The sequence below is a fragment of the Parasteatoda tepidariorum genome, chromosome 5 (assembly GCF_043381705.1).
Source record: "Parasteatoda tepidariorum isolate YZ-2023 chromosome 5, CAS_Ptep_4.0, whole genome shotgun sequence".
In the NCBI taxonomy this organism is placed as follows: Eukaryota; Metazoa; Arthropoda; class Arachnida; order Araneae; family Theridiidae; genus Parasteatoda; species Parasteatoda tepidariorum.
The window spans coordinates 54,644,929-54,664,076 of NC_092208.1; the positions used below are offsets into that span (position 1 = coordinate 54,644,929).

The following is a 19,148-nucleotide window of genomic DNA, read 5'->3' on the forward strand; positions in this document are numbered from 1 at the left end:
TTTTTATTTTATTTATCTCGTGTAAAACCTAGATTGGCAACAAAAATTGTTTTTATTGAAAATGACATTGTGGCATACGAACAGTTGAGAATTTTCAGTAAAATTAAAGCTAGCGACTAATGACATGCATAAATTCTTTATCTTCTTCATGCACCTACTATCACTTTTGATATTAGTTTTTCGGTTTTACTATAATGGAGGATTTACTCCAAGTAAGTTTCTTTTGGTGTTTTTAACGTATGATATAACTTAAAGTTTCAATTTTAAAATACATTAATTATGACTTAAGAATATTTATATTAAACTGAATTATTTTCAGAATGGAGCTTTTCGATAGTTAGTGCAATTAGCGATTAGTGCTATTCATATTTTAAAAGTTGAGGAAGACGGAGGATAAGAGAGATTTGGTTTTGTAATTATAATTTATAAATTTTAAGTTTTAAGGAATTCTTTCTTAACTAATGGTACAGTCTTTGTCGTTACTGTTGCATACTAGTTTAGTAAAAAAATCAAAGTATTTTTGTTTTGTTTTTTTGTATTTCTGGTGTTAAATGAATTAATTTTAGTAAATAATTTTCACCAATTTAAAATAATCTTTTAGAAACATGAAAAAAGTTTTTAAATGTCATGATTAGAAATTTGTCATGTTCGTTAGGAAATCTATATCGATTTTATACAAAATAATTTTGATTTTGAACAAAATTATATTGATTTTGGACAAAATAATTTTGATTAACTTCCCTTTTTTGAGCTTCACGTTAGTCAACGCATCGTCTAGCGTCACGTTAGTTTTAGGCTTCCTCTATTCTCCCTTTTTATGTTCCCAGTGGCTGATAAACTCCCATTTTCTAATTTTAATCTCTTCATTTAAGGGTTTTATTTTTTATTTATTTATTTATTTGTAATAGCATTTCATTGGTATTGGTGCTAGACAATATTCATTATAGTTTTTCCATAATTTATTTTGAAAAATATTTAATTTTTTAATTTGCATTTGCTGTCAATTTCCAAATTTCTCAACCATATAAAAGAATATATCTTATAAATGATTTATACAGATTTACTTTCACACTTAAATTCATATTTGAGCTCTTCCAAAATGTACTTAAATTTTTGAATAAATTGAGGGCTTTTACAATTCTATTTTAAATTTACCACCTTGGGCACTTATCGTTGCACTCAGATATAAAAAAAATTCTCAGCATTTTCTACTGATTTATGCTTAAGATACTTGTAACCATCATTTTTACTAATAATTTGAAGGATCTTTGTTTTGGTTCGATTCATATATAATCCAATTAATTCTGCATATTTGGCTAGAAAATCAGTTTTTTCTACAAATCTTTTCTTGATGGTAAAAACACAATATCGTTTGCTAAGTCCAAATCTTCCAGAGCAAAATAAAAATTCCATTCTATTCCTAACTTTTCCTTAGTTGATTTTTTTCTTAGTACAATAACAATAATTCTTAAGACAATATCAATTTTCTTAAGACAATAACAGTAAGTAAAAGTCCTAATAGAACTCTGCCTTGTCTAACGCCAATGTTATTTAAAAAGAAATTAGTTGGTTTTCCATCTAATTCAACGCAATCTATGCTATTACTATACAATTCTCTAATAATATTTATTAACTTCTGTAGTATACAATAAAGTTTTATAATTTGTCATAATTTGATACTAATAATTGAATCGAAATCCTTACTAAAATCAATGAAGTTTAAATACAGTGCAGCCTTATATTTAACACATTCTTCGATTATATTTCTAAGTATAAATATGTATTGGACAGTAGAACTATAACTCCCTGTTCTATACTAAGAACATTTTTAATTATGTTTTTTTTTTTATTTGCAATAATTTTGCCATAAACATTTGATGTTATTGATAATAGGATAATACCCCGCCAATTTTTGCATTTTTATAAATCCCCCTTTTTGAGTACATTCACTATCACTGAACAAAATAAATACTCGAAAACATTTAGGGAAAAGGTGAAAATTATTTTAAAAATTGTGGTTTAGGCACAAAATGGAAGTTTAAAGTTTGTCCCTCCCTTAATGTAAGCTTTCGAGATCAATTCTAGGCAATTTCACCATCTTGAATTTACTGAGGTGGAGGCGAAAAAAAGAAAAAACGATACCTATGTATTTTTTTACTTTGAATCGAATGTAACCAAAACAAAGTAGATAGAACTAATAGCTAGTAACATGTAAGAATTTGAAGTTAACAAAATAAACAAACAGTTATTTGGATTATAACTATTTACGAGTCTGGCATTGCTCTCTTAAGCAAATGAGGTATTTTTTTAAAATTATTTTTATGATGAATCGAAAGAGACCTAATGGAACTAATAATTTCAATGATATGAGAGCTTTAATGCGTAGTTGCGCAGATGTTAAAAATTAAAAGAATTTTCTAACTTCGCCAAATATATTGACAACCACTGAACAGATTTAACTAAGTGAAAAGATGAGTTGATATAATACAAACAAAATTGTTATTTTACAATTATAATACATACTCATAATCATACTTAGAACTTTCCTGAATGGGAAAAGAATGAAACATTAATCACAGAATAAATGAGCTAATTGGGGTATGGTGCCCTCCAAGTATACTTTTAATGATATAAAGGATTCAGGTTCTGACTATGATTTCTCGCAGGTAATTAGTTAACCTGCAGGAACTATTTTGTGAGCTTTGCAATTATCCATAATCTATTTACCACTGGATAAATTTTTCTGTTGTCAGTGTGAGACGTCACTGGAATTCAAATTCAGCTCGATCTTTGCTGAATCGCCTGGTTGGGAACTGAGTGCTCTATTCTTGGATTTCAGAAATTCAACATATCAGAAACGCTCTCACAACAGTCAGTTTGTCGGCCAGGGGATCATGGTGACAGTAGCAAAGTGTTCAATATTACGCAACGACCGCCTTTAATTTTCAGACTAGCTGGTACTCGTTCGTCTAAAGCTGGGTAGTTTTCATGACGCTAACGAGGATAGAACCCTGGTCATTCCTAATGGCAGTTCGTTGACTTAACCACTATACCATCCCAGGCCAAACCGAAACTTTCAAATCATTATCAGTTTTCTACCTATTAATATTCATATTATTCATATATCTGACCCCTTAATCAATATTTGAGCCTCAGTGGCTCAGAAGATAGAGCGTTTGCCACTCAATGAAGTAACATTGGTTCGAATCCCGGTGGAGGTTGGTCAATACTAGTTCTGCTCTCTGCTTGAGCTGACAGCTGTGCTGACGTGATGCAAATTATCCTTAGCGATAAACGAATCATGTGTTGGAATCCCCTTGCCATCGGGCTAACCGTGGGATGTTTTCATGATTTTCCTCTTCACGTTATGCAAATGCTGATTAGTTCCATCAAAAGTCCTCCACGAAAACTAGTTTGTACTGAAATGCTTGAACCAGAAGTTCTCTTGTCTTCTGGGTTGGACTTAAAATTACAAGGGTATGAAGTTGAACATTGATAGTCGTAAACTCAGAATTGTGTCAGCAGTTCAACGCTGGTTTTGAAATAAAACTATATACATAATATTACACGTAAGTATGTATGCCAAAATCTCATATGTATGTAAATCAAAAATAAAGTAGGCCTAAGTCATATGTTTGCATTCTTTCTAAGATTGTTCAAAATGTTTTAAATTATGTATCAGGTGAAAAAGATCCATATTTCGCCTTCCCGTATGAAGTTTTTCCTTACATTTGAAAACCAACTTCAAATTTAGATTTAAAAAAAAAACAATGGAACTATATATAGTTTTTTTTAAAAAAAACTATATCAAAGGATAACGTACTGTATTTTATTTATAATTTTAGAGTCTTCTTATGGGTTACTCAGACATGCAGATCCATATTTCATAAATTGGAATTACTACTTGATTTATAAAAGCTCACTGGAAGAAAACTGGTTAACGTCCAAAACGAAATGTACATCATTCATTGACTATTCTTTTGGAAGATGCATTCAAATGAAAAACATGAAAGAAGTAGAAAATATTCATATATTAATTCTACAAAACACACCAGCTTATCAATTTATTTATACTCTTCTTCGAAGACTGATTGAAGTAACTTGCTTGTTCTTAGTTAGATCTTTGATGGCAGTGAGTTTATTATCTTTCGTTTCTACCAGTGGTCTAATATTGATAAAAGGTGTAATATCGAACAAAGTAAGTAAACAAAGTATGCATTTTCCTTAGGTAAAAACCTTCGGTTCCCAAATGGTGTTTCGAGGAACCTTAGGGTTACGCTGGAAAGTTAAAGGTTTCCGAGAATTAGTACTTTTTTTTAACATTTTTGAAATCTGTAATTACGTTTAGATCTAATCAATTAGTTAGTTATTATTTCGGTTGCCTTTACGAAATTAAAGTAAAGTGCCAATGAAAAAAAAAATGGCAAGTTTTTATACCTTTAAAGAAAGTGTAATTTTTCTGATAAAAATGAATTAAAAAAATTATGAAAAAGAAACAGGGTTTAAAAAATTGTAATAGTAGTTGTTTATTAAGTAGGGGTTCCGTCGAAATATGGTTGGAAATTTAGTGTGCAATAGCCGTAGGAACAGCTGGTTTAAACAATTCCATTTGTAATACAATCAACGTTATAAACTGTTAGAGAAGTTAAAAGTACGGGATATAAAATTCATGGAAATAGTAATTTTTTATTCATAGAATTTTTGTACAAAATTTTTTTCAAATGGCGCAAAAATTATATTGACGATTATAACGCGAGCTAAGGCTATTTCATTAAGTACTTTATTTATTTATTTAAATATAGTATCGAGCCAAAAGTTATTTTCGGTTCCAGGAAAAAACTCCATTTAGTTTTACCAATCGTTGGAAGGAAAGAAAATATTATTTAGGAAAAAGTTTCAACAAAATATGACTATCATTACCGTTTTTAAACAAAACCGATTTTTATTCCAAAAAATATTTTCCTACTGAATTGGTAACCCACTTTAAGAAACCCTTAAACAAAATAATTCTCTAATTGGGTACTTACACTTTAAGAAGAAGATCACAGATACCTACACTTGTGACCAGCTGATCTGTTATGAGTAAAATGGCATATTAAAGTTGAGCTAAGTTTCTCCACATAAGCTAGAATGTTATTTAACGTGAAGTTAATTAAATACAGTGCCGTATCACGCGTCGAATTTATTGAAATATAATTTTTTCTCGTCTACGTCTCTTACCATTTGAGTTTAATCTCTTATGCCATTAAAATTAAGCACTAAGTTCGTGAAAATCCAAGTAATAGAATAAAAGTTATTTACAATTTTATTTTTATTCGCAAATTAAATATACACTTAAAAATCAATCGAGGCAGTAGAGAATGTAATTTCTTAAGATAACAAAAAGTCATTTTTAAATGGATATATTTAATCTATGAGTAATAAATAAATAGCCCTCAACTCTGCGCTTTTTTAAAGCTGTTTTGTATCTGTAACATGCTGCGAAATCGAGCTATTTACAAAAATCCAATGATGGTGCCGCACGATCCAATAAAATCTTTCACAATACGAAAGTCATGCTTCAAATACATCAACCGGCCAACCAGAAATAGGAAAGTTATTAAATCAGAAATTATTGTTACTTTAATTGAACCTTTTCAAATGCGAGCTATAAATCTCTATATTACATAAAACAGAATGGTTTAATACAGTTTTCTATTGATGCTGGTGCATTTTTATTAGCCGGAAAATCACATAGTAAGATTCTGTTCCCAAATATTAATTTCCGTACAATTTTTTGGTTGTCATCTAGATAAAATTAATAAAAGTCATGAGGTATCGTTTTCCTATTATAAAATATTTTTGTATCTCCAATTTAAAGGTATTGACCCGTAAGATATATTTATCTTTATTCTACGCTGCTTTTATTACGTTTTTGACTTTGAATGCTTACTAAAAAAAGTTTAAAACGAAAAGCGTGTTTCATTATTATAATGTAATTCTATGATATTACCTTAATATGCTATATTTTAAGATATAATTACTTAAATCTGTGTCTATATTTAATAACCGGCTTACCATTATTATTTCTGGGGAAAATTAAATTAATTTAATTTTATGGGTAGGAGTTAAGAAGATTCGTTAAATCATTAAGAGATTCGATCAGGTTCATCCACAATGTGGTGCATGCACAAATTGTATTTAATATATCAGCCTGTTTGATAAGCTAAAATATTAAATTATAATTTTTGCGCTCGCTTTATTAGTAATTACAATGAACTTTTAATTTTAAGTGTTATTTTAAAAATGCATTACTAAGTAAAATTATTTATGTTCAAAATGTAAATCTTTAAAGAATCATCAGGGAAATGTTTGGACGTGGGAAGTAGAGACACGAGCGCGAGAAATTTTTTTCAAAAATATTTGAAAATTTGAAACTAGAAATCGGGAAAACTAAATAAGAAAAAGATATAATCTTGTCATCAGCTCACACGATTATATCCGAAAAAGAGTGCTTTCTAATATTGTATTAATATGGCTAAAGCAAAATATATCAAGACAAGAGTGAGATATATATATTTATATAAATAAACACATTGTTTAAAAATTGTAATCGTGTGAAAGGGAAGCATATTTTTAAAGGAAGACAATAAAAAGTATATAAGAAAAAGCTTTCTCATTTAATGAAATTGTGGAAATTTAATTTATAACTTAATTTATTTTCTTTATTTCACAGAGCAGAAATGGAAAACATAGCCCTCGGACTAGTTTACCAAAAAGTGAGTATCTTTGTTTTCTATCCGCCTTTTATTTTTGTATACATTCGGATCTATGTTAAAAAGTCGAATGAATGATTTTTTTCGATAACGTGGCTTATTCATCTCAGAATTCTTATTAGAATCTCACTTTTTTTAGATGCTATGATAATCATATGGTTTTAGAAGTGTCGACATCAGAGGTTAAGAAAGCATACGAAACTAAGTCATTATCATAAATCATGTTTTTGTATTTTAACTTTATGAAGTTTTATGGACATAAAGCTGGTTATTTCTTTCTTTCTATATAACAAATCGATAGTAATTCTAAACAATACGGAATAAGAAACAATACAGAGAAAAGTTTAGTTTAAAACATTTATTTTGATTTCATCGTGTTCACCAAAATAATAATTAGATTCTTAATTACACACAATTCCTGAGAATTAACTATTTCTTTCTATAGGTACGAGAATAGTTGTGATCACCTTTCTACTATCTGGGATTATACTTCTATCAATCTTAGTTCCTTTTTGTGTGGAAACAAGTAATGCTTATAAATGTATTAGATTATTTAAAATATAAATTAGATTATACATATTATGTAAGTGGAAACTAATTTTTATTTGTCATTTAAATTTAAGTAAACAATTTTCAGTTTCCTAATAAATTTTTACATAGAACATCGTTATTTGAATAAACGAAATTTATAAAAGATTCATCATTCACCGAGCTTGGAAGAAAATTGTTCATATCCTTATCTAAACTTTTTCTTTAAAAAAGAAGCACTTTTTAAGATTTTTAATGAATTAAAATCCCAAACAGGCTTATCTTTTTAATATTTTTAATGCGTGAAATTTATTTTAGAAAATCTTGCATAAAAACAGCAAAATTTTGTGTCTAAAAAATTATGAGTACAGTTAATTATATATGAAATCATTTATTCCCTAAAATAAAATGTAGTTCTCACGCTCTTATGCTATGCAATTTAAACATGTTCTATCTATGTGACAATTTAAGCTCCAGTTATAACTTTTTCAAAGAACATGTGTGTTCCATCAAATTTTTCATCACATAAAGAAAATTAATAATTGAAAATTTGATAACCTATTTCGGTTTTTAAGACTATTCTAAAAAGGATGCAGGCAGGTATGCAGTATTTCAACTGCCTTCTGATTGGTGAAGTTACTTTCTTACTTAGGACAGCAGATATAAACCGCTTAAAATATCCGTGAAAATTATTTCGGATTAATTTTTATGGATTTTAAACATTACACTTTAGCAGACAACAATTATGAGGATAGCTTGGGTCAATTTGAAGATACATCAAAACCATTGAAATGGACTGACTTCTGGAAAAGTGACCAAGCTGAAAAATGCTAACAGTAACTCATATTTATGGGCAAAGAATTACGTGAAGCTATCACACGCAAGCGTTTTGAAATGTTGAGTGATGGTATGACTCAACATGTCATATTGGTGCAAGACTTCAAATAGGAAATCTGGAGCTGTCCATCTTTTACAGTCCAGATTTGGTCCGCAATGACTATATCCTGTTTCTAAAACTGAAAAAAGGTCTCCGAAACAAAATCTCTTCACAGACCTTGTTATAGCTCTTGTTGTGAAAACCAGTGCCGAGAACTAGTAGAATGGACTACGATTTTTTTTTGTTTTTTTTTTTGCCCTTTTGAACATTATTTAAATATACTCTCGTGTAAAATGAATGAATAATAATTTCGGAAATGTGATCAACTACAACTTCTAATTTCATAGCTAACTATTCCGATTTTAACATAAGATTTCATATAATTAATTTGGTAGCAAAATTTGTGCTTCGATAAAACGTTATCTCAAAAATTGCAAATTTTGACAGCTAGGCAATTTATGTATTTATTATAACTAAGACTTTAGTGAAAAATAACAATTGTTGAAATATTTTTTAGTTTATGGTAAGGTTCTTCTATGGCAAGTTGAAGAAATTTTAACTCCTTCATCACCAGAACAAAACCTAATTATAAGAGGTGATAATAGTTTTTTCTTCCCTTCAGATTTTATCTAAATATTCCATCAACCTGATTATTTTCAAAAAAAGAAATATAAATTATATAGTTGTGTCAGGTGGGATAAAGAAGTCACGAAATTGAAAGCTATAACTTTTCAATCATTATTAAAACTAAAATTTATTTTTTGTTCTAAAGTTAAAAAACTAATAAATTTTAAGTTATTGCACATGAAATTAGACTAATTGTGACATTTTATTAACAAAGAAATGGCAACAAGTGTGATGTAAAATGTTGATATCAAGCAAAAAATTTGTTTTATAAATTCTAAGGCTCCGAATTAGAATATGACATTTACATTGAGGCCACTTGAATAGTTTCTTAGATATTTCCCTTCGTTAAAAATGCGTTTCTTTTTCTGCATATAATAGGAGGAAAAATCTTGCCATCATTGAGTTGTCTCTGTGAGGCACAGAGGAAGCATGTTATTTACCTTATGCTTATTCCGTAGTAAAAAGCATTCTCAGATTTTTTAAATGCTTCTAAAAATGAAGATATTTTTATTATATTAATTTATGCATTATAATTTTTCTTTAATCTGTTAATATTTATATTGACAATAAAAAAACTTGGAGGCTCCATCCCCAGTACCCCTTTGACAGTTTTTTTAGAATTATTTATACTACTAATTTATACTATCGCTTGCTCATTTTATACTACTTTATTTTAATCTAGTTTTGTGTACAAGGTGTTAATCTTTTTAAAGTAAAATTTTAAAAATATGCAACATATACATCCTGTGAAGCTTTAGTTTTATGCATAAATTTAATTTAATTCACGTACATTACGATTTGATATAGTTCATTTCAATAATACTTAAGGATTGCTTTTGGAATAAATATTTCATGGAATTTCCCTATATATCTAGTCCTGCAGTTCAATCATCAAGCATTTAAAATGTGTAAAGGCTTTTATTTTATAAGTTTATGCTTGATTTGATGACAAAAGTAACAAATGAGAGGGAGAGAGGCAGAGAGAGAAGATAGAGAATATTTCTCCCAGTTGACATTTCATTTTTTTAACCATTAACATATTGATACAATGTAAAATTATTGTATTTGTTTTGTTCTAACATAAAACTACAGTATTTTATTGCTGTTTACAAAATGTTCCGTGTATAAACGATGTTGAATGCGAAGCATAATTACGGAGGTTTGCTAAGAGCGAATAGGGGGTGGAATCTGCTAGTTATTAAAAAAAATTAGATTGTATAAAATGGTTCAATAAAATAATTAAAATACTAAAATAGTTATTTATTCATTTATTTGATTTTTTCTCAGTGAAAATTTTACTATCAAGCCCAGGTTGAAATAACTTTTTTGAAATACTATCATTTTTAAAATAAAGAATTATTTTTACTATATAATTAATAATTTTAAAAGTATGTAGTTTCTAATTATTAAGTCAAACTCAAGCTAAATTTTTTACAACTTTTTTTAATACTTTTTATTCTGTACTTTTATATTTACAGTTTTAATAGGAAATCAGTCATCTTTTTTAATCTCAAACTTATTTAATTTCAAGATTTTAAGAGAAACATTGTTTGATATTCATGCTTCTGGTATAAGAAAACACATACCGCAATCTCTACTCCTCAAATTCTACCTGCAAATTCAGCTATCTCTGATTAGTGTAGTTACTGGAATTGTGATCAGCAGTTTGTATCTATTTCCGGTTATAACTGTTTGGGTAAGTATGCATGTTAAGAATGTAAATTTTAACAATTCCTAATAATAATTTTCAAACTTGTTTTCTTTTTTTAAAAAAATCCCGACGGAAAATTTTTTACAAACATATAAAAAAAAAAAAAAAGCTTACATGTAGTTCTAATTTTATCATATAAGTTACTATCATAATAGATTTCATTAAACCACAAACTGGTAATGTCTAAACTAATTTATGAGAAAGGAAAATATTATTTTACAAAACAAAAAATGTTGTGCTCGTTTTAATCTTGTCATTTTGTTATTCTTATTGTCCTTTCAAAGATAACAAAGATTATATAACGAATAGAAGTAAACTTTCTAATTAAAATAATTTATTTAAATCAAAAGCTAAATTTAAGTTATACAAATTGAAATAAATCATCTGATCAAATTAACTTATTATAGAAAATTTAATCAACTCACGAATTCACTTGTTTATATCATAGAGCAGTAATCGAGGTGAAGTGAGCATTATATGTTGATTTTAGTTCTAATAATGAAACCACGTGAGAAGTGAACAATCCATGAGTTAAATTCTTTACCTTCCGTTTCTTCTTGTTATTTCAATGGAAGTAAATCAATGCACGAATTTTAACGAAAAAAAAAATCTTTAAATGTGATCTTTTACTGTTCTGCATTTCAATGAAAGAAAAGGACATTATACATTTTCGAAGAATATTATTCATTTCAAAGGTAAGTCATTTTTTATCAATTTCTGGTATTACATTGCATTACTTATTTTATGAATGGCTCTATCAAATCTCTATGGAATATCTAAATAAAAGGCACAAAAAGTTATGTGCGTTTTATTTATATGACAAAATGTAATTAAACTCGAACATATTACATATAGGAAAGAATAGTTCATATGAATGTTAATAATATGATTTGAAATTTTATATATTGCTTTCAAATATATTTCTTTTCCATCAAAGTGAGCATTTTTCTTTTATATTAAAAATTGTTGTGTTTTTTTTTTAAATTATAGTATAAATAATTTTTCTCTTCCAAGTATCATACGTTCTTTCTGGCATGCGGCATTACTAGAAAATTCTATATTCTTTAGTTTAAAATAGAAACAAAATAATTTTTAATAAAGAATACTCAGTTAAAGTTTAAGATAAATGATTTATAGAACAGAATTTTTTTTAAAACTCCTTAGCGTTATTAGATAACTGACTGCAAACTTAAAAATTTTGACTTTAACTCTAAGCCGATGACTAATGCATACATTTTCGAAAAGAATTTGTACGACGTCATAAGGCAGAATTAAAAAATTTAGGCTTGAACAAACTAGAAAATTTACTTCGGAATAACTGAACTAAATAATTATTTAGCCCATTTATTTAAATCAACTGTCTTAAAAAATAAAATTATTTTCCAGTAAGTCTAATATATCTTTAAGAATGTGTTAAATTTATTTAGAAGATATGTAAATATATTTTGCAACAGGACTACTTACTCTTAAAAAAAAATTTTTTTTAACTCCCTTGAACATTATGTTTTAACTCTTACACAAAAGATGTGCTTGTCCCTTATAACATACGTATTACTTATAATTAAGCTCCTTGCTTGAAATTAAGTGGAATTTTTGATGCTCAATCCACTTTTCATTAATTTTTGCAGAAACTAACAGTATTTTTCTATCGAACAATTAAACGAGGATCATCCAAGCTGGAATTTCCAAGTAATAATATAACGAACATATTTACTAATAGTTTTAAATTTTTATTTCAAGAGCTTATGAAATATGTTGTTTTGTAGGAGTTCAAAAAATGATTATAGAGAACGTTCGAAGTTTTCCCGCGTCTCTAGAACCAGAGTTCAATGTGGACCGTAAGTAAATATAGTTATAATGTAATTTCACGGTAATATATATAAGTAAGATAAAAAATAGCAAGAGCAAAAAAAGAAATAAAATAGAAAAACGCTTTTTAAATTAGTAGAAAGCTACCAAAAATAATACAAATAATACATTTCTTTTAAAAATTCTTTTAAAAACTTTTTAAAAATTAATAAAGAATTAAATAAAATAAGCCAGCAACAAATTAAAGAAAAACATATAATCTCGTCATCAGTATATTCTAATATATATAATTCTCTTACGTGGCTCCCCCTCTTTTCCGCCGGTGGCAACGTTTGCTTTGTTTTGTTTACGTTACTATTTCTCTTACATGGCAAATCGACCAATGATTGCCGCTAAAAATGTCGCATGCCAAATCTAGCTGAGGTGGCTCAACGTATAGCGCTTTTAAAAACGGAAACTGAAATAACCAGAGAGAGCATAAGCTAGGCAGAAGTGAGTAGTCTTTGTCGATAGATCTCTATTTTAGTATTTTGTCGAAAGCGCTTTTTTTCACGAATTTATATATTACGAATTTATTTGACGATTTTTGATTTATATCACGAATTTATTTGTTTTACTAGAATTTATTTGTTTATGCAGGTTTTTCCATTGCAATTCACTTATTTCAATTTTTAATAGACTTAATTATAGCCAAAATTTTAACCTTTTTAAAGAGATATCAGTTTTAGAAATTTTATCTTAAGATTTTATACTATAGCACATTTCTAATAGGTTTAACGAATTACATGTCATTTATTTGAACTCAAATTTATTTTAATGACTTAGTATTTACTAAAAAGATGTAATTTTTTTTAAAAAAAAAAAGTTTTTATATGGATTTGAATGATTGTTTTGAATTCTTAGAATTTTGTAAATTTGCAATGTACCTAAGTTAGTAGCGAGCGAAACGAGCTTGGTTGCGTTGCAATTTTGCGAAGATTGCGTAGCAATTTTCGGGGGTTGGCGAGCCAACCTAGCTTTTTATAATTTTTTTTCAATACCTACATTTATAAACATTTTTAAAAAAAATAATTTTTAAAAATACTTATAAATTTTAAAAAAAAAAATTTCTTACCAAAAATAAATTTGTTAGTTTTGGTAATTTTCTTATTCATTAAAAATGTCATTTCCTTTTTATTTATTTCTTTGTTTTTTTTTTTATCTTGTTATATGGATTCTATGTACAAAGTGGACAAAAAAGGAAGAAGAAGAAAAGGATCACCTTGAATAATTTTTGATCTAATGATCGGATCTTCACTTTCTAGGACTCAATCTTTAAGGTTTGAGGGGGTGACTTCAAATATGCTAATTAGTCAATTCAGACAATATTTTAAAATCCCAAAATCAGATACAAAAACGTACATTCTCTGTATAAACATACCTTTTAGTAGACGAATTCAGATCTCTAATGTTAATTTTACTTTTTGCATATTTCGTCATATCTCGAGAACTTTCTAAGCGAATTTAAAAATTTTTGCTCACGATTTTAAAAATACTTTTATCTAAGGATAATCCCATGTAAAAAATAAATTTTAGCAAATATTAATTATTTTCTATTATTTAATTTAATAATAGACGAAAAGATTTTGAATTTTAAAGTATGCAATTTTTTACATCATTTTAAAGCATCTAATTTTAGATAAAATACAAAATTCGAGCGAAATCAGGTGAATAGCTCCAGAGAAAGCAAATTTCAAAAAGTCGTATATTTAGAGTTCGATTTCTCAGAAACTATTCAACTGATTTCTCGCGAATTTTGTATTTTATCTAAAATTAGATGCTTTAAAATGATGTAAAAAATTTCATGCCTTAAAATTCAAAATTTTTTGTATTATTGCTAAATATAATAATTAAAAAAATTTACTAGCATTTATTTTTTGCATAGAATTATCATTGGATAAACAAATTTTATAAATATGTGCAAAAAAAATTTAATTCGCTTTACGAGATATGGTGAAATACGTAAAAAGTAAAATTAACATTAAGGGGTCCAAACTTAGGACTGCTCTCGTGACCAAACTATTACGACCATATTTCCCACATAGCAGATGCCCCATATATTTTGTGAGTCAGAAATCCGAATCCGTCGAAAGAAAGGTATGTTTATTCAGAGAAAGTACGTTTCTGTGTCTGACTTCGCAACTTAAAATATTGTGTCTGCACTAATTAATTAGCATATTTAAGATCACCCCTTTGAACCATAAAGATGGAGCCAGGATGGTCCATTATTTATTTTTTTTTTCAACATTATAATTTTATATGTTATCTTAAATATTTAGCAAATAAATAAGTTCTCAAATTTTAATAAAAGTTAATGCATTCCAGATAGTAGGACAAAAAATTCAAAAACTGATGTAAAAAATCCAAGAAAAATTATAAAATCAAAAAGTAATTATTAGCTGCTTTTTACACATTTTCTTTCTTCATTCATTTCTTTTCCCTGAAACCTGAATGATAATACTAAAGAGAATTCCACTCAGAAGTCATCACGATGCTTTTCTTAAAAATTCTCCAAGCCTAGCTGTTTTTTGCACCCTCTAGCAAAACTTAAATGAAACTGTTAGTTATTACGGTATGTATGGAAGTAAAATCCAACACATAACCAAATGATTACAGCGAATTTCGTAAATTCAGCTTAAAATAATAAAAGAAAATTGATAAGCTCGTCAATCTAGCAAATAGTTTAACTTTTTTGCCTTTGAACCGTTCTTTTGCCTAAAACCGTTTGGGCAAATGTTGCCATTTTGCCTCGGATTGGAAAAAAAAGAGTCATCTTTTTCGTGCTTGAATATTAGAGTGAGAATTAAAATTCTTCACATATTTTTCTATAAAGTGATCTTTGAATGGATTCCAGTGTTAAAATATTTTTGTAAACAATATAAATCTGTAACAGCCGGGTAAACCTGTGCATTTTTGAGTTTGTTGGAACTAATACCTAATACTGAAGCTCAAAAATCACATTTGGTTTTTGAAAACTATTGCTCTTTATCTGCTGTCTGGCTGTGATGCGTTGAGAGTTAAAATACAAAATTTTACAATTATTTGAACAAGTAATAGACTATTAAATAAATTTATATCGCTTAAAAAAATTATATGTTACTTCTCTTAGTTGCACGGGAACTGTTACGTGATGAAATAATTGTAAGACTTTTCCATTTTACCACTCAACGCATCACAAGCAAGCCAACTGCAATTCATTTGCTTCAAATTAAAGTAGAATATTTTAGGTTACGTGAAAAAAAGAAGAAAAAAAATCCTGTACTTTCTGTAGGTCATCATTTGGTTTGAAGGGGACTTTTTAATCAAGACAGACATAAAAATTGAACCTAAAAAAGAACACTTTTTTTTATTATCAGAATTTAACAATGCAAAATTTAAAATTATTTTCATATATTTTTTGTTTAAAACATAAGAAACTCGTAAGTGAAGATTTTTAATCGATAACTGTGTTAAGATCATTAATTTTTGACACACTTTAATTATTCAGAGGAGATGCAATTATGTAATTTTTTCGTGTTATGCTGAATGAAAATTGCATTTAACCATAATGAAAATTGCATTTAACCATAATGAAAATTGCATTCTAGAAATGTGGCATCTTCTTCTAATTTATTAGAGAAATTATAATTAAATGTACTTTATATGTTCTTCAGCATTCCCCCCCCCTCTTTTTAGCATACTTCTAATCAAGGATAAACTTCCGATTCAGTCTCTCAACAATAAATTAGATTATTATATAAGACGCGCGATAGCCTCTAAAGAAAAATCATGCACTAACGCAAAATCTCGACACCGTACGTATTAAGGGTGGTGAATCCGAAACACCATGTATGGTCGCAACATGATTAAAACGTTTTGCGTCCAGCTGCGTTAATTATTTAAAATACAATGAAATACCTAAATACAATGGATTTGAATAAATGCGTTACCGTCGGAAATAAGGATTAGTTCATAAGTAGACTCAAAAACTTTTTGTACGCGAGTTGACTAAAATGCAATTTTTGCCGAGGAAACCAAACGAAAGAAATGTTTTTGAATTTTTAAATATACGCAATTAATTTTTCTTCTCCAAGAAATGAAGATAGCGACTTAATTTAGCACGCGAATGTATTCGAAATCTGTACGTAATTGATTTAAAGATTATTAAAAACAACTTTAACTTGAATTATTTGTAAACATATGAAAATATAAGTTTTTTTTTTTTTATTCACCAGACATTAATCCTACGCAACATAAAGTTAATGCAAAATTTAATCAATATTTGTAAGCATATAAAAATATAACTATTTTTTTTTTATTCACCAGACATTAGTCCTACGCCACATGAAGTTAATGCAAAATTTAATCAAAGTAAAGAAAGTAATAGCTGCTCTTTATCAGACGAAAAAAGGCCTTCTCGGAATGGGAGAAAGCATTCACGTTTACCTAAAGATAATGAATCATTTAATGAAAATTTTAATGGTTATGCGTCTGCCAGCCTTCCACCGATGAAATTTCAAGATAACGGAGAGACAGCAGAGAAACGAAAGAAAATAAAACGTCGATACTGACGCTCAGGAACTTTATAACACAAGTTGACTTTATTCTCAAATTGCCTTTATAACTCAAGCTAACTGAAATAAATTATGTTTAGTAATTTGAGTGTTTTCATTTATAATTAGTCAGTAAGAAACATAAGTCTACACCAGTTTTAAAATGCTTTTTTGAAGTTATGATATATTTTACCTGACGGGGGAGGGGGCTTTGTAATTTGCTTATTTTTGCTGACAAGGAGATACGAGAAATTTTTCTTAAAAAAGCAAAATAAACACGCTACAAAAAATTTCACATGAAAGAATTTCAGAAGTATAAAAGTTGAACTCGGAAAAGAAAAAATTGGAAAAAAAAAATTCTTCTATATGTTTTGCAGATCAAGAATTTTGAACGCAAAAGGAAAACAAAAAGTTTCCTATAGATTTTTCGACTCACAATTTTATTAAATGGATTAAATGTTAAATTTGAATTAAATCTTGAATTAAATGAATGAATTAAATCTTATTTGAATGAATTAAATCTTATTTGAATTAAATCTTAAAACTGAATAATAGTTAAAGTCAAAGTAAAAATAAAAACCTGAGGGGGGGGACCTGCAACTTTCTTACATAAGCATGCACCATCCTTTGTCATTAACCAAATATGAAGAATAATGATTAAGAACTACATGATAAGCTATCTGTACAGATATTGGTTTTTGGACTAGTACGCACTTTTCAATTTATTGAAGTTCATCATTCATATGGCGTTATTTGACAACCAGAAGCAAATAACTTCAGCCTGTTTTATAATCTTTTGCTTGCCAATACATATTCATTTATTTTTTATAATGATTGTATTTGGAGCAGCTGTGGCTCAAGGAAAAGATTGGTTGTATTTGTATCCCAATGAAGTGACCCAAGTTCGAATCCCAGTGTTTGCAGGAAATAACGAATTTTTCTCCCTGCTCATACCGACCACAATGCTGACATAAAATAACCTCTGTAGTAGATGGATCATGGGTCAGAATCTCCTTGGTTTCGGGCTAAGCATGGGAGGTCTTGATAGTTTTCCTCACCAAGTAACACAATTGTTGGTTAGCTCTATCAAAAAGTATTTCTCGAAGGCTAGTTTGTCTCCATGGTTGATCCATGATTTCCCTTGTGTTCTATCGGTAGTCGTAAACTCAAAATTGGCCCGGCTGTTCAACGCCGGCTATAAAATAACATAAAATTATTGTATTTGGTTCAAACTTCTTTAGAGTAAAGCAGTGTGTATTCGTATGAAGTTATTCGTCAAAAACCATTATTTGTATAAATGGAGGCTCGCCCCCCCCCTTTAATTTATTCGCTTAACCCTGATTCTCTGAATCTCATTAATAAAACTGCTTTAAACTTTTCATACCTATGGGGTCATTTAAAGTTTTCCCTTACTGTGATAACCATTTGTTTTAGGTACTAATTCAAAAGCAGTTGCGTTGTAAACTTGTTCATTTAAATAATTGATTAATAATTAATTCATTAAATTGTTTGAGTTAATTATTAAAATGTAAATTAAGTTTTAATTAGTAACAAATTTTTAATTAATTGATTAATATTAATTATTATTAATAAATTAATTATTTTTAAACTGCATCAAAACAATTGCTAAATATTATAATAAAATTAATAAAAAAAGATATGAACTTGAATAATTTTTGCTCTAATAATAGGGTTTTCACAAACTAAAAGCCTATCCTATGTAAATTAAAAAGTGCTAAATTAAAAAAACGTACTTTCTCTAAATAAACCAACTATTTTTTCGATGGATTTTAATCTGTGACTATCAAAATTCAAAATAAGGGGGGTGGTCACAGTTTCGAAATTAAAGTCCCAACAGCTGAAAATTGAGCCTGTTAATGTTGATTTAACTTTTTGCGTATTTCACCATATCTAAAGAAGCAAGGATAAATATTCGAGTGTATTCGAGTGTTGCGATCGCGAATTTCTTTTCCCGTTCTTCCTCTTCTTCTTCTTCAAAAAAAAAAAAAAAAAAGGTATTTGCTTGCTATACATTTAAATAACATCCATAAAACGTACTTGTTCACTACGACCACACACACTGTACAAACACTGGCACATATGAAATAAAAATTCTCTGTATGATTCGATGGCAGAAAAATAATCCAGAATAATTAAAAATAATTTCTTCGGGAGTAATATATTTCTTTAGCTCTTTTATATAAAATTAGAGAATTTAATATTGTTAAGTTTTGTTTTCATGCATTGTAATTCATTCGAAGTGGATAGAA

General features: G+C 28.1%; 1 protein-coding gene across 3 annotated transcripts; it reads left to right on the plus strand.

The window, feature by feature from the left end:
- On the plus strand, positions 1-16,976 carry LOC107456665 (uncharacterized). 3 transcript variants are annotated; one of them, XM_071181460.1, is made up of 10 exons: positions 1-212; positions 3,846-4,198; positions 6,716-6,758; positions 7,201-7,281; positions 8,678-8,755; positions 10,266-10,483; positions 12,127-12,187; positions 12,265-12,336; positions 14,672-14,734; positions 16,652-16,976. In XM_071181460.1, the coding sequence occupies exons 1-10, from the start codon at positions 125-127 to the stop codon at positions 16,894-16,896; spliced, it is 1,302 nt and encodes a 433-aa protein (XP_071037561.1). In that variant the 5' UTR covers positions 1-124; the 3' UTR covers positions 16,897-16,976. The 3 variants fall into 3 exon arrangements, with proteins under 3 accessions (XP_071037561.1, XP_071037563.1, XP_071037562.1); XM_071181462.1 differs by lacking the exon at positions 8,678-8,755 and having other exon boundaries at positions 2-212; XM_071181461.1 differs by lacking the exon at positions 14,672-14,734 and having other exon boundaries at positions 5-212.
- Positions 16,977-19,148: the final 2,172 nt, after the last annotated feature.

Bases quoted from the DNA above. Each gene is read 5' to 3' on its own strand.
- LOC107456665 (XM_071181460.1), top strand. From the start codon at position 125: ATGCATAAATTCTTTATCTTCTTCATGCACCTACTATCACTTTTGATA. The intron at 6,759-7,200 runs GTGAGTATCTTT...TTCTTTCTATAG, and splicing joins TCGGACTAGTTTACCAAAAA to GTACGAGAATAGTTGTGATC. The intron at 12,188-12,264 runs GTAATAATATAA...GTTGTTTTGTAG, and splicing joins ATCCAAGCTGGAATTTCCAA to GAGTTCAAAAAATGATTATA.